Raw genomic sequence first — 26,933 nt, 5'->3', positions numbered from 1 at the left:
AATTTACATTCCTGTGCCTTTAATGAATGTGTTTAGGAGATTTTAAATAGACATAAAAGGCGTTGAGCAAAAAAATAAATAAATTGCTAAACTGGCGGAAAAATGCAGATATCCTTGATTTCATTATATTAGGTACCAGAAACTAAATTTTCAAAGTGGCTGTATGCCAAATTTATCTGTTCCATATAAAAGGCCTATATCTCCTGAGAATTTTGGTACATTCTTTTACCTCTCAGTCAGTTTTTAAGAAAATGGCAGCTCCAAATACTCGGATATACAAACAACTTACACCATTGTAACGAGAAAAAGTTCCTAGGTGTACAGCATTTGGTGTTTTATAGTGAAAAAGCAAAGAAACAGCGATTTGAATTACCCCGATTTCAGCGAGACCACGCACTGGGAAAGCCGCGAGGCCGTGTTTACGCTACCTAATTATATTAATGAGTGCCTGATTTCACCACGATGCCTCACACACCTTAGAGTCATAACCAAAAATGCCATAATATCCTTGTTCCACTCTACAACTTGCCTTCAGCCAGAGCACTGTGCAGATATACAAACCAAACATGCAGTAGGCTGAAGGAAGAACACCCTGGCACAAAAGAAAACAAACAACCCCCCCCCCAAAAAAAAAAAAAAAATAAAAAAAAATAAAAAAATCCCCTACCAAACAACAAATTCTAAAAAAACAAAAAAACAAAACAATAAAAAACAGCATACTTCCACATTTCCACATAACAATGACACCCCTCCTCACGCTACAACTCCTGTGAGTTTTCCTCCGCCCCCTCCTTTTCCTCCCCAGCGGTTCTCTGGGCAGCAGTCACAATCTCCTTGTGCTCGTCAAATTTCTTCTGCAGTACTCGTTTCCGCTTCACGTTGATCACCATGACTGTGATGTTATCCAGGGAGCCACGGTAGTATGCCTGCAGGGCCAGGCTTTTTGCACCAAAGTGGGGCTCATCCAGTCTTTCACTGCAAAAGTCAAACATTCATAAGAAACCATTAAGACTGGATGAAGGATTGGGCCACAAGTACGACAGGAAGGATGATGTTTGGCCACATGAATAAACCACTGGTCAAAGATCCAATCAATGAGTTGAAGAGGGGAGATCAATCCATAATCTTCCAACTTAGAACACAACATGTACCCCTCAACCAACATCTCAACTGGATTGGAGTAAAGCAGTCTGCTGCCTGCCAACTATGTGACTACCCCTCAGAGACAGTGGAACATCATCTGTTCTTCTGTAGAAAACTAACTGATTTAAGGGAATGTTTTCTTCCCAAGCTACCCCACACATCTAATTGCCTCTACTCCTCAAGACAACAATTAGAACAGACATGCAGCTATTACAGAATGGCATCATGCAGAAGAGTTAACGATCAGATGCTACTGGATCGCTAACAACATAAGAAACCATTGTTTTTCACAAACAATCAAACATGCTCTAATGGCCACCTGTATAATACAATCACCTGCAAAAGTCAAACATTCATAAGAAACCATTGTTTTTCCATAAACAATCAAACACGCTGTAATGGCCACCTGTGTAATACAATCACCTGTAAAAGTCAAACATTCATAAGAAACCATTGTTTTTCCATAAACAATCAAACATGCTCTAACGGCCACCTGTATAATACAATCACCTATACAAACAGCGACTTCCAGTTTCACCCCGTACCATTTTATTTACATTTCAATGACACCGTGTTAGAGGTCCACCAGCCCTCGTATGACCTTACGCAGTTGCGAGTGCCGTAAAACATTTACACACAAAAAAAAGTGACGGTCTCCTGTTCAAACGGCCATTTGTCTTCTTGACAATTTCGACAGTATTTACAATCTCCAGTATTTGTCTCACCTATAGAAAAGAGTGTTAAAACAATTGTGGCAATTGAACCTGTAAGAGAACCCAAAGACGACTGTAATTACAGTCAATTCTGTCCACGGGGGAGCGCGAAAAGCGGTCGTCTGTGAAGGTTTGAAAGGTGATTGTCCAAGTAGTTTTGGCTTCGTATTAAATGAGATTATTTTACCAGACCTGCAAAGTATGCCGATAAAATCGGAGCTCTGATTAAAAAAACCAAAAAACAACAACCCGATGAGGATCCCACATAAGAATTGCATAAAATCTGAGTTTTATCTTCAATTCCTTTTTCACAGAACATACGCGACCTATCGTAAATGACATGAAAATTACACATCTTTTTATTGCAATATATTGTTTGCAATATTTGCTAAATAATGTGAAAATATACTATTTTTATTAGCCTGTATTTGCTATACACGTTTTATGGAAAACTGTTAAGTTTATTACATTATCTTATGGTACTTTAGACTCCAGAGATTTTTTCTCCTCAAACTCCTATTTTGTAGGGAGGTTTATGAGGAAAATTCCTGTTTTTGGTCAGAGAGTGGTTGGCAGGTCTAATTTTATGCCTCGATCAATACAACTCAGATCATTTTTAAGGGAGACTGCTTCGAGCCTGCTTGTCAGGACCTCCCCGGGCTGAGAGGGCAACAAAACCCCAGCACAAAGACAGAGATACTTGGGAAAAAAAACAACAACCCTCTGAGTACCGGAATTGAACTCATATTTTCTGAGTTTGAGGGCAAAGGGCATAATTGTTTAACCACAGATGTCGCTGTACCCAAAGGAGAAACAAGGACAACAGATGTTTAGCAGGTAGAACAAAAACTTACAAACAAAATCTCTTCAAAAGACATACAGTCAAACCTGTGTAAGATGGCCAATCAATGTCAAGGAGAAAAGTGGCCGTATAAGACAGGTGGCCGTCTTAGGCTAGACTTAACAAGATGAAGAAAACAAACCATTCCCATCTGAGGTCCCAATCGAAAGTAGCCGCACAGTTGTTGTTTTGTAGTTATTGGTTTGTATTTTGTTTGCTATTTTTATTTTGTTGCTGATTTTGCGCAAGGGTGACAATAAAAACAAAATGTATCAGACGAGGAAGACCGACTGCCATGTTAAAACAAACACATGGGTACCACTCTGAGAACGAGCAACGCATCTGTCACAAGTTCATGTTGACGTCCATTATTACTTTGTTACAGACTGGGTAAACAGTGACCACTCATCTCACTTACGATTTGGGTAGTTCTGGGTGGGGCTTATGGGTTATGAGCATAGCGTACTTTACTACAGGCCTTCTCAGCGTGCGGCTGGGGGTCTTGGACAGGGGGCCTACTATATCATTTAAGTATTAACGTCTATTTATCCAGTCGACTCCATATTCAGTCTCTGAGCATTGTTTCCAAAGGTAATTACAATATTTAGTCCTAAGTGAAATAAAAATAAAGAGCTTAATAATTATTAATTTACTACTTAGCCCTATTACTGTTAGATCTGTTATGCAATTTGGGAAAAAACATCGAAATGAACGCCCATATAAACCAATCTAAACAAGACATGACTAGATCTATTTACTGTACATGCCTTATAAATGAGTAGGGGCCTACTTGCCAAGCCAGTTTTATGTTTTTCTGTAGTATAATCCGTGTATCCAGGTGAAATAAGGGTGGGAAATATCGAACAATGAAGAATGTATGATTAAACGTTCCAATCAGACTGTTGCGTTGCTTTCTGCTGTGGGGTTGTTTTTTTTAAAGACATTGATCACATCAATTATTAAACTTAACATTTTGCACAAAATTTCTTCCAGTAATTTTCCTTCTTCCATGGATTGCAGTGTATGTCTATTCAATTATGAAGATTTCACAATTTTCAAAGCAGGTTCTTTTGAAGAGCGAGGAGTGGAAGCGTAACAATAGTAAAAAAAAAAAGAAAGATGTGTGCCAGAATCCGCCTGTGTTTCTCTTGCATTTCGATCTCAAAACTGTCAGACATGGTTAACTTGTAGAAAGATGTTCTGCAAAAAGAGTCTTTAACAATATTGAACAAAAGAAAAGCAAAGAAGGTCCACTGACATGCTCTATCAGAACGGTTATTCAAGCCGTCTCTATCCAATGAGCTTGTGTAGTGGCCGTACTTTTGGTAGTAGAAGGTTGTCTGTCCGAGTTGAAAAATTTCGTCCAGCTCTTCGTCTTTGCGAGTAGCATAACCAGCAATATAAATCAGCACAGATTTTGTCTCTGTACCAAGTGACTGCTCCAACTCAATTAGATTGTCCAGTTTCTGAAGCCCTTTCGTCTGTTTCAATGTTAAAATTGCAATCGGAGCAGGAATGATCAGGTTCTTCAAGGTTTGAAAGGTCTGCATCAAGAGATAGAAGTAGTCTTGATCTGTGAATTTTGATTTTTCCACAATTTGCTGAAAGGTAATAAAGTAGGACCCTCCTGAGCCCTATGACATATTGATGGGAGGACTGAAGTAACCGTCTACAAAGTTTAACAAGTTCACTTTCATAACCATCTGGCCAGTGCAGTTCACACACAACAGTCTCTTTAGAAACTGATAACTTCGCATTGGATATCACAGAAATCCATGCATTTCTTTCAATCCCATCCTTTGGGAATCTAAACACAGACACTTTCTTTTCACTTGAACTCGCTTTCTCTGAATTAGATCTATAATTTGTTCTGCAACCAAAAACCCAACATTTCCTGCCCATAATGGAAACCCAAATGACATCAACCACACATGCTTCGAAAACCAAATGTTTACCAGAGAATCTAAGAATATTTTTATGAGTTTACACACTGTTGTTGGTGATCATGAAATGCAAGGTTGGATTCAACAAGAAAGGCAGAATGAAGAGTCTGGTACGAGAGAGACACTTCTTGACTGTACTGGAACGATAACATCTATTGAATCCACACTTCACATTTCTATCATGAACAAAGAACACCATGTAGAGCTATTATATCCAGTACAATGAAAATATTGGTGAATAAATATACCGCTTAATGCACAACACGACACTTTGCATCAATTGAACATTTGATTTTGCCGGGCTTGCGAAAGACTTGCAAGACAGCGAGAAAGGACTGATTTTACACAGTACACAGCTCACGCTTGCACTTGCACTTGCACTGAGGACTAGATTACACACTATGCAAGACTCTGCCGTGCCAAGGCAGACGACGTATCTGCACTTTTTATGATTTTGAGTTATGTCGCGCTGCCATTGGAAATAATATGGGCATGGCCCTTCAGTTACGTCTGTTTGCCTCAGTGAAATATTCTATTTGTAGTGCAGATACAAGAAGCAGAATGGGTATAGGCGTCCATTTAAACGAAGATGCAAAAACTAATTACATTTTTTTTTGGCAGATACGTCGGTCTGCTATCGAGGTCAGTAGTGTCATTGGCTGACTAAGCGGCGACGCGACACTCGGGAATCAGGGGGAGGGAAAGGGGGTCTAATGTTTCAGTTGCCTCCCTTACAGAAAACACCGTAGGCCCCCAGTCCGAGACCCCAGTCGTACGTTGGGAAGGCCTGTTAGTAAAGAATGCCATGGTTATGAGGGATTACACGCTTACCTCACCAGCAACTGAAAATTGGTACCTATTGGTCAACAGTGGGAGGGGCCTACGCAACATGATCGGTTGGAGGGACTACCAATCAACAACTACAGGTGATTAGATTATGACGGCTCGCCCACAATGCCAGTGGCCAATGCACAATTTATGACAAAACGTAATGGAGTCACTAAGGTGGTCGTCTAAGACAGGTGTTATTGTTTGGTGTGTGTGATAGGGGTCATGAGTTAAAATATGGTGGCCGCGGTCGCGTTGGAAAGGTGCCCTTTTCACACACTTAAATTATGAAGAAAAAACGCAACGAGGGAAGGGAAAGTGGCCATTTGTACAGGTACATTTCATGTTAAAATATGAAACAAACTTAAAATAAAACAATTTTTTTGGACTAAAATCCAATAACACAACAAAACTTCAACTGGAAATGAGAATTTTAAAATACTGTGGCTGGATATACAGCAATTCTCTTATCAAGGCAAAATTGTGGCAATTAAAATGGATATAAGATATCCACAAGGGACTTTCACTGTTTACCTTATAAACTGTTTGCGTTTACCTAATAGACTATTTATGTTTACCTTATAAACTGTTGGTGTTTACCTTATACAGTCGAACCTGCCCTGACGGCCACCTCTATAAGACGGCCATCAGTACAAACGGCCACTTTCCATTTCCCCCCTTGCGTTTTTTCTATATGACTCAACTGTGTAAAACGGGCACCTGTTCAACGCGGCCACCATATTTTAACACACAACCCCTATCACACTAAGCAATAACACCTGTCTTAGACGGCCACCTTAGCGACTCCATTACGTTTTGTCATAAATTGTGCATTGGCCCCTGGCGTTGTGGACGAGCCGTTATAATCTAATCACCTGTCGTTGTTGTGAGGTAGTCCCTCCAACCGATCATGTTGCGTAGGTCCCTCCCACTGTTGACCAATAGGTAACACATTTTCAGCTGCTGGTGAGGTAAGCGTGTGATCCCTAATAACCCATAAGCCCTGTCCAGAACTCATACACAAATCGTAAGCGAGATAAGTGGTCACTGTTTACCCAGTCTGTAACAAAGTAACAATGGACGTCAACATGAACTTGTGACAGAAGCGTCGCTCGTTCTCTGAGTGGTGGCGACCCATGTGTTTGTTTTACAATAGCACTCTGTCCTCCTTGTCTGACACATTTCGTTTTATTGTCACCCTTACACAAAAGCAGCAACAAAAGAAAAAAAAAAAGAAGAAAAAAAAAACTGAAAAAAATAACAATAACAACAATAACAAAACGGCTATCTTCGGTTGGGATCTGAGAAAGGAAGGGTTTGTTTTCTTCATCTTGATCAGTCCTGTCTAAGACAGCCACATGTCTTATACGGCCACTTTTCTCCTTGACAATGGGTGGCCGTCTTACACAGGTTCGACTGTAGATGGTTTGTGTTTACCTTATAACTTGTTTGTGTTTTGTATATACTGTTTGTGCTTACCCTATAAGCTATTTGTGTTTACCTTATAACTTGTTTGTGTTTTGTATATACTGTTTGTGCTTACCCTATAAGCTATTTGTGTTTACCTTATGACTTGTTTGTGTTTTGTATATACTGTTTGTGCTTACCCTATAAGCTATTTGTGTTTACCTTATGAAATTTATGCTTTTAATTTACCTTATAAACAGTTTGTGTTTACCTTACCTACTGTTTGTGCTTACTTATACATTATTTGCGTTTACTTTATGAACATTTGTGTTAACCTTATAGAGTGTTTACTTTATATGCTGTTTGTACATACCTTGTAGAGAGTGTTTACTTTATATACTGTTTGTATATACCATGTAGAGGGTGTTTACTTTATATACTGTTTGTATATACCATGTAGAGGGTGTATACTTTACTGTTTGTCTTGTAGAGGGTGTATACTTTATATACTGTTTGTCTTGTAGAGGGTGTATACTTTATATACTGTTTGTATATACCTTGTGGAGGGTGTATACTTTATATACTGTTTGTGTTTACCTTGTGGAGGGTGTTTACTTTATATACTGTTTGTATATACCTTGTAGAGGGTGTTTACTTTATATACTGTTTGTATATACCTTGTAGAGGGTGTTTACTTTATATACTGTTTGTATATACCTTGTAGAGGGTGTATACTTTATATACTGTTTGTATATACCTTGTAGAGGGTGTATACTTTATATACTGTTTGTATATACCTTGTAGAGGGTGTATACTTTCTATACTGTTTGTCTTGTAGAGGGTGTTTACTTTATATACTGTTTGTGTTTACCTTAAAGACTGTGTGTGTTTACTGCATATACTGTGTTTACCTTATAAACTGAGCAGCCTCTTCATTACTGAAAACATCCCACAGTCCATCTGAAGCCATTATGATGAAATGAGGCTTGCATTCTTGCGCATTGAATACTCGAAATTCCGGTTCCACAGTAATGAATTTCCGTTGCTTCAAGGGGTAGTCTCCAAATGCCCGTGATGTGGCAAGCACTCCAGCCACACGCCACACGCCGTTAAATGTGACAAAGCCACCAGCATCCACGATTCTTTGTTGCTCTTTCGGCTGGAGGAAATAAAAAGATGAGAATTCACTCAAGATAAGGATAAATTCAGGAAAAACAATTTCTTAACATGCCCAAATACTCAAATACGGAAATCACGGACTTTTTGGGGGATACACCATGCTTTAAAACACATTGAGAAATTTATTCAAATGTATTTTTTAAACTAAACACTAAAAACATTTTGAATTTAAAAAAAAACGTAGGTGTTTTTACATTGACACAACTGACATCATCAAAATTCTTCCGTCTTAACCATCTTGTTATAAGTACTCATATATGACCGTAGAGCATGCATCCGAATAACATTGAGCATGTATCTAGCTTAAGATTATTACCGTTTATATTGCTGTTCATTTGTATTTTGCATGTGACAGTAAGCCTGCGTGTGTGTGCCTGTGTGTGTGTGCCTGTGAGTGTGTGTGTGTGTGTGAGTGCGTGTGTGTGTGCGTGTGTGTGTACGTGGTGAAACATCAAACCAATATGCCAAGATCTGGATAATAAATATGTATCTTATCTTATCTTATTAAGGAAGCAGTCTTTGACCATGTCAGAGCCTCCCTAGGCTCAGACGGCTACATTGTCCCAGTAGAAGGACTGAGATGCTCAACAAAACCCTCTTCCCTCCAAACCCAGGTCTTCTGAATGTGACGGTAAAGCGCTTATCTTCTACACCAAACATTCCAGTCTAAAGAAGTCAGAGATTTTTACGAAAAAGGGCATTACTTTATCGCTACTAACACTACTGTAAATAGTAGGCTATTCTCACATCAATATTTTCCTCACCAAAAGATTTTCAGATTTGAGCAAACACTACTAAAGAAAGCGGACAGTATTTTAACAACATGCAATCAATGTTTTTACTCTAACAGAATAGGTGAGTATAATGTTGTTCAGTCAACTGCAGATCTTATGTAAAAAAAATAATGTTGAAACTAAATTATGGTCAGCATGGTCCTTTGGAAAAGAATGAAAAAAAAGAAAAAAACAAAATGTCGAGTTAGCAGGGAGGGATGAAGAGAGAAAGAGAGAGTAAGAAAGAGAGAGAGAGAGAAAGAAAGAGAGAAAGAGAGAGAGAGGGGGGGGAGAGAGAGGGGGGGAGAGAGAGAGAGAGAGAGAGAGAGAGAGAGAGAGAGAGAGAGAGAGAGAGAGAGAGAGAGATGTGTTGATATGATGGTATGTAACTCTTTGTGAAAGCACATAGTCAATTTTTTCCAGTGGTGAAAAATAAAGTATTTGTGTCTTATGACATGAGGCAGTAATACAAGAAAGTTGGTACCAAAGTACAACTATACAATCTACATTTAAAAAAATAAAATCTTTATCTCCGGCGAGCCGCTCCCAGCGGCTTACGGTTGGAACTGCTGTGCCAGTGAGCTGCTGGGGCATAATCCTTTAAGATGACTTTGATGTCAAATGAGTAGAAGAGAACAAGTCACAATATTTCGCCTGCGAACACAACACATACCACTAAATTCCTACCTTAATAGGATCCGCAAGGATACCCCACCCGACTGCCCGTTGTGCGACTGCCAGGATGAAACAGTACCACACCACCTCTTTAACTGCCCTGCACTTTGTGACCTGCGTAGCACCTACCTACCTGCCTCCCCAGACATCGGAAACACTCTATACAGCGACAAAGCACAGCTGATTAAAACCTGTCAATTCTTTGCCATATCGACAGACCGAAGGGCTAGAACCCAAATGGCCGCTGGATCGGAAAAGTAAAGTAAAGTAAAGTAAAGTAAAGTAAAGTAAAGTAAAGTAAAGTAAAGTAAAGTATGTCAAATAACTTTTCTGCCATTGCTGAACACAGATCTCTTTTACTGAGAGTTCATTCCTTAGATGAAGGACTATCAAAATAGGATCAGTTTTGGGGTTTAATGACCAGTTTAGTGATGTGTATGTCATGGGTTTACCCCCGCGGAGATAAAAGAGTTCAACTGTTATAAGTAACAGTACACAAATATTACAGTTTAGTGATGTGTATGTCATGGGTTTACCCCTGCGGAGATAAAAGAGTTCAACTGCTATAAGTAACAGTACACAAATATTACAGTTTAGTGATGTGTATGTCATGGGTTTACCCCCGCGGAGATAAAAGAGTTCAACTGTTATAAGTAACAGTACACAAATATTACAGTTTAGTGATGTGTATGTCATGGGTTTACCCCTGCGGAGATAAAAGAGTTCAACTGCTATAAGTAACAGTACACAAATATTACAGTTTAGTGATGTGTATGTCATGGGTTTACCCCCGCGGAGATAAAAGAGTTCAACTGCTATAAGTAACAGTACACAAAGATTGCAGATTGGAAAGAACACCTTCACTACCATGAGATCAAAATATGTACCTTTTTAGGAATAGACAAAAAAACACAGTTCACAGCAGCTACTTGTCTATAACTTCTCTGGAAATTTTTCCCAGTTGAAGTCTATATTACTGCCACAACCACTTGTGAGTGTGCCTGGTGAAAGGTACAAAAAGACGCATTTGTTCGAACCGAGATATTAGGCTTCAAAGGTCAAAAATAGAATTTTGGACAAAAACTAAGTCCCATTAAAATGGATTCTTAAGCCAATAATATATCGATATTTACAAGGTCTTGAATTTCTTTTACTTGAAAATACATTTTAAAGACGTTTTATAACACGATGTATATTGCATAATCCCCCCAAAATGTGTGAGACAATTAGTTTTCCGAGTACACACTGTGGATGGTTTCTCTTGTCCATTCATAAAGTTGACCCAATCACATTGCTTACCAAAATTTAAGTCATTCTCTCCCCTCTCTAGTGGCGGGTAGTGCGCATGAATATCTAAAACTTGTAAACAAAGCGAAGTTTTGCGCATCCACACCATTTCGTATTTTAGCAGAGCAAACTATCGCATATTTCTTCCCTGCGCAAACCTAGACCTAATTTCTTGAAAATTCTTGCTCAAGGAGGTGGTGAATTTGTTTTGAAGACATAATGTTAACAGTTTGAAGCAGTTCTTTTATCTTAGCTGCTTTTTAAAGTTGGTTTGCAAGTAGCGAATGTGTTGTCAGGTCGTCTCAAAGCGTAGATCTACTTATTTGAAGCAGAAACAAAGGGGAAACTTTAAAGCCGTTTTTCTCAAAATTTTGATTCCGCATCCTGCCTTACAAAATCACCCACATCTCAAAAATGACAGAAGATATCTTAAAATTTCAAAAAGCATATTGTTCAGAAATGATCTCTGTATGTGACAATGCAAAAAAATGTGATTCTTCAAAATGCGTCATTTGGTACCTTTCACCAGGCACACACACATTTAGCCGCTAGCATTATGCAATGTGTCATGCTCTGGATATATATGTCACGACACAGTGGAATTAGGCGCTCGTCAATTCTTAGGAATGTGGAGTTATTGGTATCATCTGATAGCTTATTTATTTGCCTTGCTTTCAATGTAAAAAACACTCATCTATCTTGAATAGAAGTCAAGATATTTACAATTGAAGGAAGTTTCAGTGGTAAAATTAGCAAGAAAATGGCTGCCAAAGTTTGGTAACTTCAATAGCTTAAGGGTCTTTGAAAATTGATTCGATAAAAATTGCCAGAATGGCAGAGCAATGCCTGTTTCTTCAATTTCATTACTTTGACAGCACCTGATTTCACCACGATGCTTCTCTCTCTAAGTCACTCATTCTCCCTCCCATTCACACACGCATGACGAGTACACACACACATCAGTGTCTGACTCTTACTGTGTATCTATCAAATTAGAGCAAACTCTTTTTTTAAAATGAAAAAACTGTAATTTCAATCTTAAAATTATAGTAATGATAAAAAATGGCATTTGTATAGCACATATCTATCATCTCCCAAAATTGCGTTTTCTTTTTCCTTAAAATTTTTTAAAATATTATAAGTATAGTAACACAAATTGTAATTACAGTAAAAAAAACAAACACATTATTTCAGACAAAAGAAGTGTTAACCTAATTTGGTGAATACATGGATCAAGTCGAACGCTGACAATATATAATCTCGATATACAACCGAGTGCTTCATGGGCGGCGACATTGGTCGTCTGAATAATAAACAGCATTTGTATTGCGCATGTTCCCACTCGAAAGCAAGCTCTATGCACTTCACGCTATATTATTATCCCAGCAGACCATAGAACACTCCAAAACGTTCTCAGCTTCCCGGGAAGCAGGCAGTGCAAGTAGCTGGTTAAGCGCTCAAACACTAACAAACTGACAAGATCTTTCACTGTCTATTCCCATTCCCACCCGCGTGAAGTGGGGAAAATTCGTGTAAAGTGTCTTGCCCAAGGACACAACGTCGGGCCCGCGGCTCGAACCCCCGAATCCGCAACCTCACGGTTACGAGTCCCGTAGCCTAACAACTAGGCCACCGACGCCATGAATTCTAGAAATAACTTAAAATTAAAACAGTGCTTCCACTAGCTGAAGCTGAAAAGTAAGGAAAATTCTGCTGTGGGTCTGGGGGCTGCATAGGCCCCAGCAGGGGCAAGGGACAGCGTCCCGGTGGGGGTTCAGGGGGCGAAGCCCCTGAAAAAGTTGAATTTAGCGCTTTTAGAGGGTTGAAAATGGCATTTGTAAGTGTTTGAAAAGATTGCCTACAGCCCATAACATTTATTTTTTTACCAACATTTTGTCTTGTTTGATTTCTTCACCAACATATCTTTCCATTGTTGGCAAAGTTTGAAAGCAGGTCCTCCTTCCATTGCTACTATAATTCAATTAATTTGTCATCGCACCATTGATAGAAGGCAAACCTGGGAATAATGAATAGATATGTATCTTCACAGTACAGTCACCCAGCGTATACCATAATTTTCCTCAAATTTCACGTCTGAATGTCGAATGTGACAACCTCGGAAAACCACTTCGAATTATTCTTGATTTTAGTAGTTTTCTTTCATCGCGGCCCTTATCGCGTTCCCGTGCCGTAGAATCTTCGCACTGATAATTTCTCTAGACCTAGACAATAAATTTGCCATAAAGTTTCTTTCTGACAGTAATTTTCTAAGATAACAAGTCAATATACTTGATCAACGTGCAGATTTTCCAACCGCGGCAACAATCTAAAGATAGACAGACGGAATGAGAGAATGACAGAAGGGAGGATAGTGGCACAAAACTTCGCCAGATTTTGATCAATCTGCAGGTAAAAAATGTACTGCCGACCAACCCGCAATGAATGCATGGGGCATAGCGGATTAAGGGCCGATGGCAGGAAATGCGCAATCTGGCAGGTTTCTATACCATAACAAACTATTGCCGAGAAAATTACCATAAATATCCGTAACTTATACTATACAAGACGATACGAAGGCGAGTACGGGTCTTTTGCTCCGGAATTTCGGTAGTCCTGCGCTGTCGCAGATTTTTACGGAGGGATTTGATAATGATGGAGGAACAATTACGGAACTGGCAGAAAGTACGGATTTCCGTTAAAATACGGAAGAGTGGAAGCACTGAAAAAGTTAGCCAGATTTTGATCAACCTGCAGGTAAAAATGTACAGCCGACCAACCCGCAATGAATGCATGGGGCATAGCGGAATAATGGCCAATTGCAGGAAAATATGGAAGAGTGGAAGCACTCTTAAAAAGTAATTCTAGGCCATTAGAAACTTACATCTGATGGCTTGTGGTCTGTGGAAAGCGGGACAACTTTGCCTTTGACGTCAGACATGACCGCTCTCGAGTCCCCGATGTTGGCAATAATGAGCACATCTTCCTTTTGGTAGAGAAGGATTCCAGTCGAGCCTGGAAATAACACAGCTCACCTCAAATATAGGACAAACAATGACTGCACTGAATAAAAGACGGGTTCACATCATTCAACTAGGTTCTTTCACTCGTTGGTTTCCTTGCTCGTGTGGGGTGTTATGATCGGATTTGAGAAAAATAGAAAAAAAAGTTTAAAAACCTTCATACTGATGGGAAGTGGGCAGCCCTTTGATTTCCAGGTTTTCTCCCATATAATTTTTGTGTACATTCATTTTCACAGTGTTTTACTGACCAGTAAATCTGAAAATGAAATTCTGGGTCTTTTTCCCATTTTCACCTGTCGAGTGGGAACCCTGACATATATATACATATATATATATAGCTATTGGAATCACCAAACTTTAGCGGCCATTTTCTTGCTAACTTTACCTCTGAAATCAAGCGACCCCACATCGTTCAATAGCAAATATCTCGACTTCTATTCAAGATAGAGGCATATTTTCTAATCAAAAGATATAGACAAATAAACGAGCTAAAAAATAATACCAATGACTCCACATACCCCAAAATTGATGATCGTCTGATTCCACAGTGTTGTGACACATTTAAAAAAGTTTTAGTAGAGGGTTTTACAGCGCTCACAACTGCAAAAGGTCATATGAGCGCCAGAAGATTAGAGGTGTTACAAGAGAGTAACAAACATAAAAAAGAAGAAGGGGAGATAAGGACGATAGATGTTTGATAGGAAAGAAGAAGCAAACCACATCAGAGCACCCGCCAACCACCCACACATTATATTTTTAAAAACATACAGGGTGGAAATGGGAAGCGGCTGTTTGTACAGTCTATTCAGGTAATAATAATAGCCCATCCGGTAATTCTGACCCATGACCAATACATCAGGAGAAGAGAATATTTCTCAAGCAAAACAGGAGAATTCGAAGAATTAAAGGTTATGATGACTTGTGGCTTCTGCTGGGGCCAATGAGAACAATTGAGGCAGAGGAGAGTTTGCGACATTTTGAACATTTAACAGCTCCACTTTCACTTGTGGATGGGAGCAGCCTGCGGGCTTCTCCATTCAGGTATCAAAGGAAAATCAAACATGATATTTCAGTCAATCAAGAAGTATGGAACGAACATCTAGAGACAAATCCAATTCCACCAAAAATAAATTTTTTATGAATGTGTGTTTGTGTACGTTATCACTTATCCTAATTATTTTAAAGTCTATATGAAATATCTTATTTTCCTTGAAAAAAAACAAACAAACAAAAAAACAGACTGAAAACTGGACAAACTTTGGTGTGAAATTCTGTAGAAAAAAACCCAACCCCAAAACATTGTGACAGTGATGTAGAGAAATCTACGGCTGTTTACTCCGTACCTGACAGGTCCATCCTGTCTCTGGACAGACACACAAGTTGAGCATCCACTTGCCTTATCACACTCGTCAGTACCTTCAGGAAAAAAAAAAGGTAAAGTCTCCATTAGGAGATCACAAAGAAAAAATTATACCCACTGTTCTGTTACAATAATGCGGTGAAATCAAGCGCTCGTCGGAATAACGTAAATAGAAGAAATCAGCATTTTTTTTCGCCCGATGGGCAATTTTCATCAATTCTTTTTCTTGGCCCCACACCTTATAATATATATATCCATTGATAAAGACATTTTTGTGTGAATTTTACCGGAAAAGGATGATAAAAATAAAAAAATTTGTAAATTTGCAGTTTCAAAGAGACACTCATGCTTTGAAAGTCAGTAAAGTTTGGCTCCTTCACTCACAAATATATTGACTTCTACTTCAGACAGCTAAGTACTTTTTCCACCAAAAAAAAGGCAAATGAACCGGCTTTAAGAATATATATATTATATTCTATAAAACCAAAATTTGATGAGCGCCTGATTCCACCACATTGTGACACATATTTTTAAGAAATGGAAAGAAACCTTTTCATAATACAGTTCTGTACTGTTCCGTGACCTGTAACTGTCATGAATGGGTCTGGCAGATGCAAAGAAACGGAAAAGGATGGAAACAACAACAGAGGACAAGATGAAAGAGCAAGACACATTCACATAGAAGCCCTTTTTCTTCTCTCATCTTCATATCATATGCCAGAACCCAACAAATGCAATGGCAATTCGAAGTGCCTCCTCAGAAAGCACTGACCCTGTTAAAAAGTATTGCAAATAGATAAAAAATTCATAGATTATTATAACAGACAAATAATAAAAATTTAGTTTTGAGATTGAAAACTAGGGCAGCAGTGAAAAAAGATATTTCTTTCTCTCTAAATTTATTGTAATGCTATCTCTATTTATCAAACTTTATCCCTCCATAGCACATGGGAGACAAAGATTGTGGGTACAAATCTTTGCATGCAAATATTTCCAAATTGTTCAGTAATTTTAAAATCAAATAAACGACTACATTTATAAATATACACATTTGTAAATTATCTGAGTTGGAAACATTTTGACAGATGAAGCAAAAGAAAGCATTTGGCTAGGAAGAACAATAAGCTTTTCAGAGAAAGATTAAGAGATCTCATATTCTTTAAACAGTGCCGATTCAAAAAGTGCACACTACACAGATAAGGGTTTTACGTGCCTGAAGTAAAACAAAACAACCCTAAACATTTTTTTAAAAAATGATATCAAAGACAACATTTTTTTCCATTGAGCAGAAAAAAAAAGTTAAGGCTTTTCATACATGAACATGTAGCATTTAGCACAAAGATAGATTTATAATTGATACTATTCTTAAGTTTAAACTTTTAAAATTTGGGATGGAGGACAAAGAGCGAAAAGAACTAGACTAAAAACTATTTTTACCTGCTTTACTTGGTCAGGATCTGCTGGAAAGCTTCCTTGACAAAGCTCCTTTTGTATAGATCGAAACAGCTGGTCTTCTATGTACTCAGCTGCAAACTAAATAAAAAACTCTCTATATCACTCAATGAGGAATAACATTATGTTAAAAACAGTTTCTAAAATAATGAGAGAATCCATGTGTATATATATTTTATATCATATATATAAATGTATGTATATAACATATAATAATAAATATATAACATATAATAATAATAATAATAATAATAATAGTAGTAAATTGTATTTATATAGCTAGCGCATTTCCACAAAGACTTGCTCAATGCGCGGTACAATAATACAAAGAACATATAATATCCACGCACAGCTCCAATAGTAATCCTCTTTCTCTCTCTCTTTCTCAAACTGTCTCTCTCTCTCTCCAGTACATCCTTGAGTAAAGACAATCCCACAAACTTACCTACACCCTCGCACACATTGATAAATTCACACAGTCATAAATTCTGACAGAAGAGAACATAATGAATAAATAAACGATACCGAGAGAACATCATCGACACTGAGAGAACATTATAATAGATACTGAGAGAACATTTACATTTTAGACCTGCATGTGAGCCTCAACCAGATTGTCTGAAGATTTTGCCCCCCCCCCCCCCAGCTTTTGTGGGTGTCATAAAAGGAAGGACTTCTGAGTAACGAGCGACAACCCCAATAAACACAATAAAGAAGAGACCTAACCCTAACCCTAACCCACACCCGAAGCCTAACCCTACTCCTAGGCCTACCCTAAAAAAGAACCTGCAACGGCCCTCATGTAAAAAGGCCAACACACAAGTCCAAAATGATTTTTAAAAAACACTCCAAAATAAACAAGGAGCATAATATGGCCCACATTGCTATAGGGTTTGACACAATAACACTACAATAGAATTGGAATTTATGAATCTTCCATATAGATCTAGATCTAGATATCTAAAATAAGTCAAGATCTTGATCTAGATCTAGAGTCACGACCCCACTTATGGGCCACTAAGCTACCCACATAAGGAAAATCACTCTGAGACTCAATTTTAATTATTAATGTTTTTCTTTTAGTGCTGTTATGAAGAGTTTTTCGCGTGAAACATACTCTGGGACAGGGAAAAGGTGAACGAATATTATATCGCAATCGCGACCGGCAAAAACGGAGTCATGTACGGCGGCTAGGGTTCACTGAAAAGTCTTGAGCTGGCTTCATCACTCAGTATGCAGGCTAATTTACGACCGTTGACCAAATTTTTACTACCTTCAAAGCAAATTTACTATCATTTACTACCTTTACGACCAGGGCGCCAAACTTACGACTTTTTAACGACTTTGCTGGACACCCTGGGCCTCGCACATTGACTGATACAGGTGGGCCTAGCGATAGCATCGGTTGGGTCGCGATTGTCGGCAAACAGGCAGCTAATCTAGAGGGAAGGACTTCCGTAACGAGCGACCACCCCAACAAACACAAAGAAGAGACCAAGATCTAACCCTAACTCAACCCCTACCTCTAACCTTACCTCTACCCCTGCCCTAACCTTACCCCAAACCCTAACTCTCTATTCTACTCTGTTTCATAGTGGTCGCTCGTTACAGAAGTCCTCCCTAATAACCTAATACAGTGGAGTCCACTTAAAACGAGTCCGGAAAAAACAAGAAGTCTGTTATAAAGACACTATTCTAAAACCCCGTTTTTTTCTCCTCTTTACCTTTGTAAATAAAATACTGCTATAGCGCTATCAGACAAACATGAGAGTCGGTTACAGCGGAATATTGCTGCTGCTGTGCACAGTGCATAGGCCAATTATACATAAACGTAAAATCTCACCAGTTGAGGAATTTGTTGGTGATCTTGCGAAACAAAGAAAAGAAGAGCCCATGTGCGCCAATAATGAAGGCCGGAGCAACTGAGTAGGGAGGGTGTGGCATGCACAGACAAGCAGAACGCATCGTGTGATATGCCAGCGTAAGCCTAGTTTAGATTATCAAGGCCTACCATGCCTCTCACTTCTCCGATGCGGGGATGGAGAGGTTACAGCAATGTGATGGACGGAGCAATGTGTGACGTGCGCAAGCAGACAGAATGCACCACATGGTGTGGTGGGGTGGGGGAAAACACAGCGGGTGAGTTAGCCCGGAGCCCTTCCTTTCTGATCGCCAACACCGAGCTGTCAGTCCACATCGCTAGATCTAGCGCTAGAGAAAGAGACCTGATTCGATTTTTGATCAAGTAAGACCTAGAGGTCATGTTGAAACAAAATCGTCATCAGGGGAGATAGCAAAAGGAAATAAACAGAACACCAAACTCATAGATTAGGTCTACTTTACAGTTTCCCTTGAACTTATTACTGGATCCCTTATAGCGAGAATCCTGCTATAACGGACATTTTGCTCCGGTCCCCTCCCTCTCGTTATAACAGGATTCCACTGTGTAGTAGGCCAGCTCTATTTCTCCGAACGTTCGCGAAAATAAAACTCTATTTCTCCAAGCGGTTTCCGTTCTCGAGATTTGTTGATAATGAGCGAATGGAGTGGCCAGTGTGTGTGTTTGTGTGTGTCGAGTGTGTGTGTGTGTGTGAGAGTGCATGTGTGTGTGTGTGTGTGTGTGTGTGTGTGTGTGTGTCGATGTGTGTATCGGTGTGTGCATAAGGTGTGAATGAGGGGGGGGGGGGACGTGGAGGAATTTTTTTTTTACATGAAGGATTTTAGTTTTTGCTGGGTGATTCAATGCAAAATAGGTGACTGCCAAGGTCAAGCAGTCTTGTTTTCTCTCAGTACTTTTTGACGATGAAAAAATGCTATTCGGACTCTGACTCTTGTCCAGCATGACATCACTGCCGACTTCCTGTGACTCATGACTCCGGCTTCCTGTCCTGCCTCACTCGTGACTCGCCTCAGGCTGGGTAGAGACCGGGATCACTTCGGGCAAAATGGCGTTTTGTGCAGGAGCCGAGTTTTTATCTTACCATGAATTTGAGGCCGGCCTGAAAAGTTATAGCGCTTCTAATAAATGTTTAATTGTCAAGAGGTCACCAGAAGCAATTAAAGATGGCTCGTTAGTGTGTGTCGGGGTCGGAAGGGCGGCCTGCACACGTGTCGCTGTGTGTGCGTGTCGGGGAGGGGGGCACTATCGGTCTGGGCGTTGAGCGTCGCATACGCGTCTGTCTTTTATCCCCTGGCAACTGATCATTATTACAATAATAAGCTAGTCTTGATGTAGATCTACGTAATGAATTGTGCGCTGGTCTATGGAATCAAAAGTTGCCGTATGCTCGACTCTACACAGCAACACAACTTTTTCTTGGTAAACAATCGAGATGACACAGGCTTGTGTATTTGAACAAATCGGTCTTTTTTTTTTTACACAGCTCATAGATAATGTGTAGGTGCCAGGTGGTCTGCTTATCTTCAATTTTACCTTTTTCTACAACAAAGAAAGTGGGGAACATGGGGGGTGGGGGGCGTATCAATGAGGCGGCGGGCATTTGATCGGCAGATAAGGTGTGGGGGAAACTAAAATATGGCGGAAACTTGGAAGCACTTAACGTTAGATCTATAGAACGAAGACACTTCCTTTTTTCCGGACCCGAGTCCGAATAACATTTTTTCATATTCGGACTCGAGTCCGAATAAGAATTTTCTTTATTTGGACTCGAATCCGAATATGAAAAAATTAAAAATGTTATTCGGACTCGAGTCCGAATAACGACGGCCTTATCAAATAGAAGAGTACGGGAACGTTGCCCCAACCACAACTGAAGTCTGAATATTCATTCAGACATTTAAAAATCTCTAGCTCTAGAAACTGAATTCGATGCAAAAAAGGCTTCTGAACTTCCCAGTCCACGCAGAATGAAAGGATGCCTAAATCTTGCAAATAACCAAAATATTTCGAGATCGGAAACCTATAGAGGGCAAATACTTTCCCGAACGTTCGGAGAAATAGGCTAGTCACTTCGAATATATATATAGATCTAGTCTAGATCTAGAATCTAGATCTAGATTCTACATATCTAGATCTAGATCTAGATCTATCTAGATTTACATCCAGATCTAGTCTTAGAGGCCCTTGTCAAGGCAATTTAAGTTCTACGAAGTGACTATTCGGACTCGAGTCCGAATATGAAAAAATGTTATTCATTCGGACTCTGATTTTTGTCCAGCATGACATCACTTCCGACTTCCTGTGACTCGTGACTCCGGCTTCCTGTCCTGCCTCACTCGTGACTCGCCTCAGGCTGGGTAGAGACCGGGATCACTTCGGGCAAAATGGCGTTTTGAGCAGGAGCCGAGTTTTTTAAATCTTATGATGAATTTGGGGCCGGCCTGAAAAGTTATAGGCTTTTAATAAATGTTTTTTTGTCAAGAGGTCATCAGAAGCAATCAATAGACCTGCAAGTGAGCCTCAACCAAATTGTCTGAAAATTTTGCGCAACCCCCCCCCCCCAAAGAGCTTTTGTGGGTGTCTTAAGGAAGGACTTCCGAGTAACGAGCGACCAGCCCAACAAACACAACAAAGAAGAGACCTAACCCTACCCCTACCCCTAGGCCTACCCCAAAAAAGAACCTGCAACGAGCCTCATGTGAAAAGGCCAGCAAAAGTCCAAAATGAAAAACATTTTTAAAATTAAAAAACCACACTCCAAAACAAACAAACAAGGCTTACAAGGAGCATAATGGCCTACATCTACATATTGCTAGATCTATAATAATCGGGTTTGATACAATTAACACAATAGATTCTAGAATTGGAATATGAATCCCCTCCTTACAGATCTAGTAAACTAAATAAATCTAGATCTAGATCTTGTAGAACAAGTGAATAGGATCTAAGAATAGGCCTTGAACTAGAAATCCGCATCCGATTCCGAACAGAGGGGCTCAGCTGAGTCTAGACTTGGTCTAGATTCTAAATAAATAAATAATTCACGCACCTGATGAAATGCCTTTTACCAACATTAATATTACAGCACAGCCTATGATAGGGTTTGACAAAATAGAATGGAAGTGGCTATTCTCATCCGGGGTGAGAATAGAAAAACGATCTACCTCTCACCCCGGGTGAGACTTGCCAGCGTAGGCTATTCTCACCCGGTGCGAAACAAGACCTGCTTTTCCTCATTTTGGAATACTGTCTATCGGTGTGGATGATCAAATTGATAAAAGCCAAGAAAAAATTACGTTATAGCACAAAAGTAAGCTAATTTGATTGTCTTCAAAGATGCTATGGCTATTTCACTGTTCGAATCGAGCCGAACTACGCGGGTCGCCATTTTGTTTTGCCCGGAAGTTCTCGCAAGATCTACTCCTCCCCTCTCTCTCTGTCTCTTTCTGAATACTGTCTATCGGTGTGGACGATCAAATTGACCAAAACAAAGTTTTAAAATGATGTTAAAACACCAAAGTAAATTAATTTGGTTGTTTACAAAGATGCTACATTACAGCTATTTAACTTTTCTAATTGAGCCGAACTACACGGGTTGCCATTTTGTTTTGACCGGAAGTTCTCGCGCTACTCCTCTCTCTCTCTTTTTCTCTCTCTCTCTCCACTGCCCACAGACAAAATTGTACGCTTTTAGACTTTTAGTAGGCTACAGTTGTAATGGAACGTTTGTTCACTGCACAGAATTCTACAATTGTTCTGTTATCACAGTGTAGAATTCTGTGGTTTAGGGTGAACGCAAAATTTGTTGGCCTAGATCTAGGCTATTTATAAATTATAACGGTGAACGCGCACCGGGTCAGAATAGCCAAAAGACTCGCCTGCACTATTCTCACCCCGGGCCAAATAGAATTGGAATATGAATCCTCCATTGAGGTCTATAATGATCTAGAGTATATAAATCTAGATCTAGATCTAGATTCTATTAAATAAATCTAAGTGAGTCGGACTGGAATGAATCCACACGATCTGAACAATTGAATTTGTCAACAAAACGAAATTCAAAACGTCCGCTCGAGCACGAAACTGAAAGTAGATAATTTAGGTTGACGTCCTTTTTCGTATTCGCATTTCTACCTGGGTTCCGACAATTATGTCGGAAACGCCGACGTCGGCACGAAAACGAAAGTGCCGACAAAGCCGACGGGAGAAAAAGGGGGCGCTGGCAGTCGGCCAGGTCTCGCACTACGGGACTACGCACATAGACTGATACAGGTGGGCCTAGCGATAGCATCGGGTCGCGTCGCGATTGTCGGTTTTCAGACGATTGTCGGCAAACATGCAGGTCTACTAATTAAAGATGGCTCGTTAGCGTGTGTCGGGGTCGGATGGGCGGCCTGCACACGTGTGACTGTGTGCGTGTCGGGGAGGGGGCACTATCGGTCCGGGCGTTGAACGTCGCATACGCGTCAGTCTTTTTTCCCCCGGCAACTGATCATTATTACAATAATAAGCTCGTCTTGACGTAGATCTACGCAATAAATTGTGCGCTGGTCTATGGAATCAAAAGTTGCAGTATGCTCAGCTCTACACAGCAACACAACTTTTTCTTGGTAAACAATTGAGATGACACAGGCTTAGTGTATTTGAACAAATCAGTCTTTTTTTTTTTACACAGCTCATAATATGCAGGTGCCAGGTGGTCTGCTAATCTTCATTTTTACCTTTTTTTACAACAAAGAAAGTGGAAAACATGGGGGGGGGGGGGGGGGCGTATCAATGAGGCGGCAGGCATCGGATCGGCAGAAAAGGTGTGGGGCAGGCATCGGATCGGCAGAAAAGGTGTGGGGGAAACTAAAAAATGGCGGAAAATGGGAAGCCCTGAACGTTAGATCTATAGAACGAAGACACTTCCTTTTTTCCGGACCCGAGTCCGAATAACACGGCCTAAGTTCTAACCCCATCCCCCCCTTATTTGAACCTACATTCACCCAGCTAAGATTACTTGATACAATCTTTATAATGTGTAATATGTAATTACCTCTCCCCCGTGGCCGTCAAAAACAGCGTACACAGAGTGATTGTGCTCATAATTGTGTGATATGGAATTGAACCTATCTTCCATCGTCTTTCTTCTGCCTTGGATAGAGAATGCCGCCATGTCACATGATTTTGCTTCATGAGAGTAAGTTCTGAAGACTGACTTTTCCAGGCATCCAACATTTTCACCTCCATTGCCAGTGATATTAACGCTGTCGCTTCTACTTTCTTTGCTAGATCTAGGTGAGGAAGGAATTGGGACGTTTTTGTACTTCCAACGGCAAAAGCAAACAATCAAACTCCGAAGAAGGCGTAGGAAGTTAAAGAAAAAAAGAGAGGCAACAAAGAGGGCTATTGCCTCGGGACAGAATAGCCAGTCCCTAACGAAATATATTACAGATGCCAGGACTTTTGACACTGTATATGCCATTCCTTTACTCCCCACACAACATCATCAAGGACAAGCAGGAAGATCTCTAAAGTTTGCGAGACTGGACACCATTGTTGTGTACGTGTGAGTCTAAAAACTTGGAGTACGCCCGCTCATTGGCACCATGAAACAAAACAATCCTCTTCCGCTGCGGCGTGTTTGGGTATATAATTAAATTTGATTTTGAATGCCGTGGTTTATCGTCAGCATCATCATCATTGCCTTTCTCACCCTGCACCAGGGTATAGGCCACGGACAAACACCTTCCACCTTTCTCTATCCTGGGCTAGCCTCTTGATGTTATTCCATGTCTTCCCACTTTTCAGAACATCGATTTCTGTGATTCTCCTCCAGTAATCTCCAGGTTCCACGCGGCCTTCCCCTTAATCTCTTACCCTGTGGGTTCCAATCCAAAACTTTTTTTGTTATGCAGCTGCCTGACTTCCTGAGAGTATGTCCAGTCCATCGCCACCGCCTTCTTCCTACCTCCTCTCTGACTGGGGTCTGTCTTGTTTTCCTTAACACTTCCACATTGGTGACCCTGTCTGTCCATCTGATCCTCAGTAACTTTCTTAGACACCTGTTCAAGAAAACCTGAATCCTCTTTATGCAAGTCTGTGATGCGTTCCATGTCTCACATCCATACAACAGGACCGACTTCACATTTGAATTGAAAATCCTCAGCATTGTTCGAAGTGAGATATCTCTGGTCTTCCAAATCTTATCCAAAAATTAAATATGAAAGCAGCCTGCATGTGCTTTTCCAATGCGGGACTGTATTTCAGCACCTGTTCCTCCCTCTTTGTTAATTATACTCCCAAGATAGCAGAAGGATTCAGCGTTTTCTAGTGTCTTTCCTTTTATTGTGACCTGCTCCTTTCGATGTGCATCTGTCCTTAGGACCTTAACCTTGACTTTCAGGGGTCGATCCTCAATCCAACAGACTCCGATAGGCTGTTTAATACTGGAGTCTTTGCTTGCATCTGTTCCTGGGTGTATGACAGAAGCGCCAAGTCGTCTGCAAAATCCAGATCGCCCAACTGTGTCCATGGTGTCCACTGTATACCATTTCAGTGTCATCCGGTGGTTTCCTCCATCAGCCAATCGACTGCCCATATGAAGGTGATTGAACGATTTTTCCGGAAACCAGCCTGTTCATCTCGTAGTGTTGGACCCCTTGCTGTCTTGATTCACTCCAGAATGATTCTGTTGAAGACCTTATCTAGTACTGAGAGAAGAGTGATCCCTCTGTTGTTGTTGCAGTTGCTGAGATCCCCCTTTTTTGGCTGTAGTTTATAATCTATCTATCTATCTATCTATCTATCTATCTATCTATCTATCTATCTATCTATCTATCTATCTATCTATCTATCTATCTATCTATGTTCCGCGCGATTAACCGATTGGTGCAGCGCGTTTTAATAATCGTATAATTGTATCATTCTTGTGAGCTCTTCTGTTTCATATCTTAATTTTGATTTTGATTTTCATAATTTTACACTTTTGAAAATATATGAATGTTCTTTTATGTAAGTAAAAGAATAAAAAATAATTTATACAATAATCTGAAATAAATAAAATCGCATATACTTTGTGAACTTCGAGTTTGATACCCGACATTGTATCATGTTTGTTCGTGTTTCTATAACTTTCCTTTTTTACTGGGTCGGGTAGTTGGCCCTCCGCAAAATTATGTCACTTTTCGGGTGGCCAGACCTATGCACCTTTAGTCGCCTCTTACGACACGCCCCACGGCAGGTGTATTCTTTACTTCCCCATAGTAAAACTCTCAGGAAGTCAAGCAGCTGCATAACAAGAAAAGTGTTAGATTGGAACCCACAGGGTAAAAGATCAAGGGGAAGACCTCGTGGAACCCGGAGAAGAGTCACGGAAATGAATGTACAGAAAAGTGGGAAGACATGGAGTGACAAAAGCGACTAGCCCAGGATAGGGAAAGGTGGAGAGTGTTTGTTCGTGGCCTATATCCTGACCCAGGGTGAGAAAGGCAATGATGATGTTGATTGTATCATGCTTGTGAGGTCTTCAGTTTCATATTATGTTACTTTTAATTTTCATATTACTTTTTTTGAAAATATATGTAAATGTTCCTTGGTGTGAGTAAAAGAATAAAGATGGAAGGGAATAAAAAAAATGAAATGTACTTTGGGAACTTTGAGTTTGATACTTGGCATTGTATCGTTCTTGTGAGCTCTTATCAGTTTCATGTTAGTTTTAATTTTCATTTTAATATTCTTACATTTTTGAAAATGTATGTGAATGTTCCTTGATATAAACAAAAAAATATAGATGGAAGGGAATTAAAAAAAAAGAAGATATTAACGCAATCTTTACATTGCCGCGCAATTATACGATTGTTAAAATGCGCAGCGAGATTGCGCCGAATGGTAAATTGCGCGGAACAATATTAATGATTATGTGCTATTAGTATTATTATTATTTAAAAAAAAATCGAAGTGACTATTTCTCCGAACGCTCGGGAAAATAAACTTGACCTCTTTTTCTCGGAACCGTTCTCGAGATATTTTGGTTATTTGAGAGATTTCGGCTTCATCTTTCTTTCTGCCATTCTGCGAGGACTGGACTCGGAGGAAGCATTTTTTTTTGCATCGAATTCAATTTCTAGAGCTAGAGATTTTTAAATGTCTGAATATTCAGATACTTCAAATTGAAATTCAATTGTGGTGGGGGCAATGTTCCCGGACTACACTTCATTTGAAAATGCCTTCAAAGGGTACTGCGAGAAAACAGACTGCTCGACCTCGGCAATAACCTATTTTGCATAACTTATTCACCCCTAAAGCTAAAACTAAAATCCTTAATGTAAACCGAAAAAAATCCCTCCGCGCCCCCCTCCCTCCGTTTACACCTTGCTCACACACACACACAGACACACACACACACACACACACACACACACACACACG

At 39.9% G+C, this 26,933-nt stretch overlaps 1 protein-coding gene across 1 annotated transcript; it reads right to left on the bottom strand.

The window, feature by feature from the left end:
• Positions 1–310: 310 nt before the first annotated feature.
• On the bottom strand, positions 311–24,110 carry LOC101856413 (protein phosphatase 1L). Its single transcript, XM_005095274.3, has 6 exons — positions 23,560–24,110; positions 16,607–16,702; positions 15,153–15,225; positions 13,671–13,801; positions 7,787–8,034; positions 311–975 (listed from the first exon to the last, which is right to left on the bottom strand). The coding sequence occupies exons 1-6, from the start codon at positions 23,986–23,988 to the stop codon at positions 759–761; spliced, it is 1,194 nt and encodes a 397-aa protein (XP_005095331.1). The 5' UTR covers positions 23,989–24,110; the 3' UTR covers positions 311–758.
• Between the last annotated feature and the right edge of the window lie 2,823 nt (positions 24,111–26,933).

Source organism: Aplysia californica, unplaced genomic scaffold (genome assembly GCF_000002075.1).
Source record: "Aplysia californica isolate F4 #8 unplaced genomic scaffold, AplCal3.0 scaffold00099, whole genome shotgun sequence".
Taxonomy (NCBI): domain Eukaryota; kingdom Metazoa; phylum Mollusca; class Gastropoda; order Aplysiida; family Aplysiidae; genus Aplysia; species Aplysia californica.
Note: the sequence above shows the minus strand (reverse complement) of the source record. Positions and strands in the feature narration are given on the sequence as shown.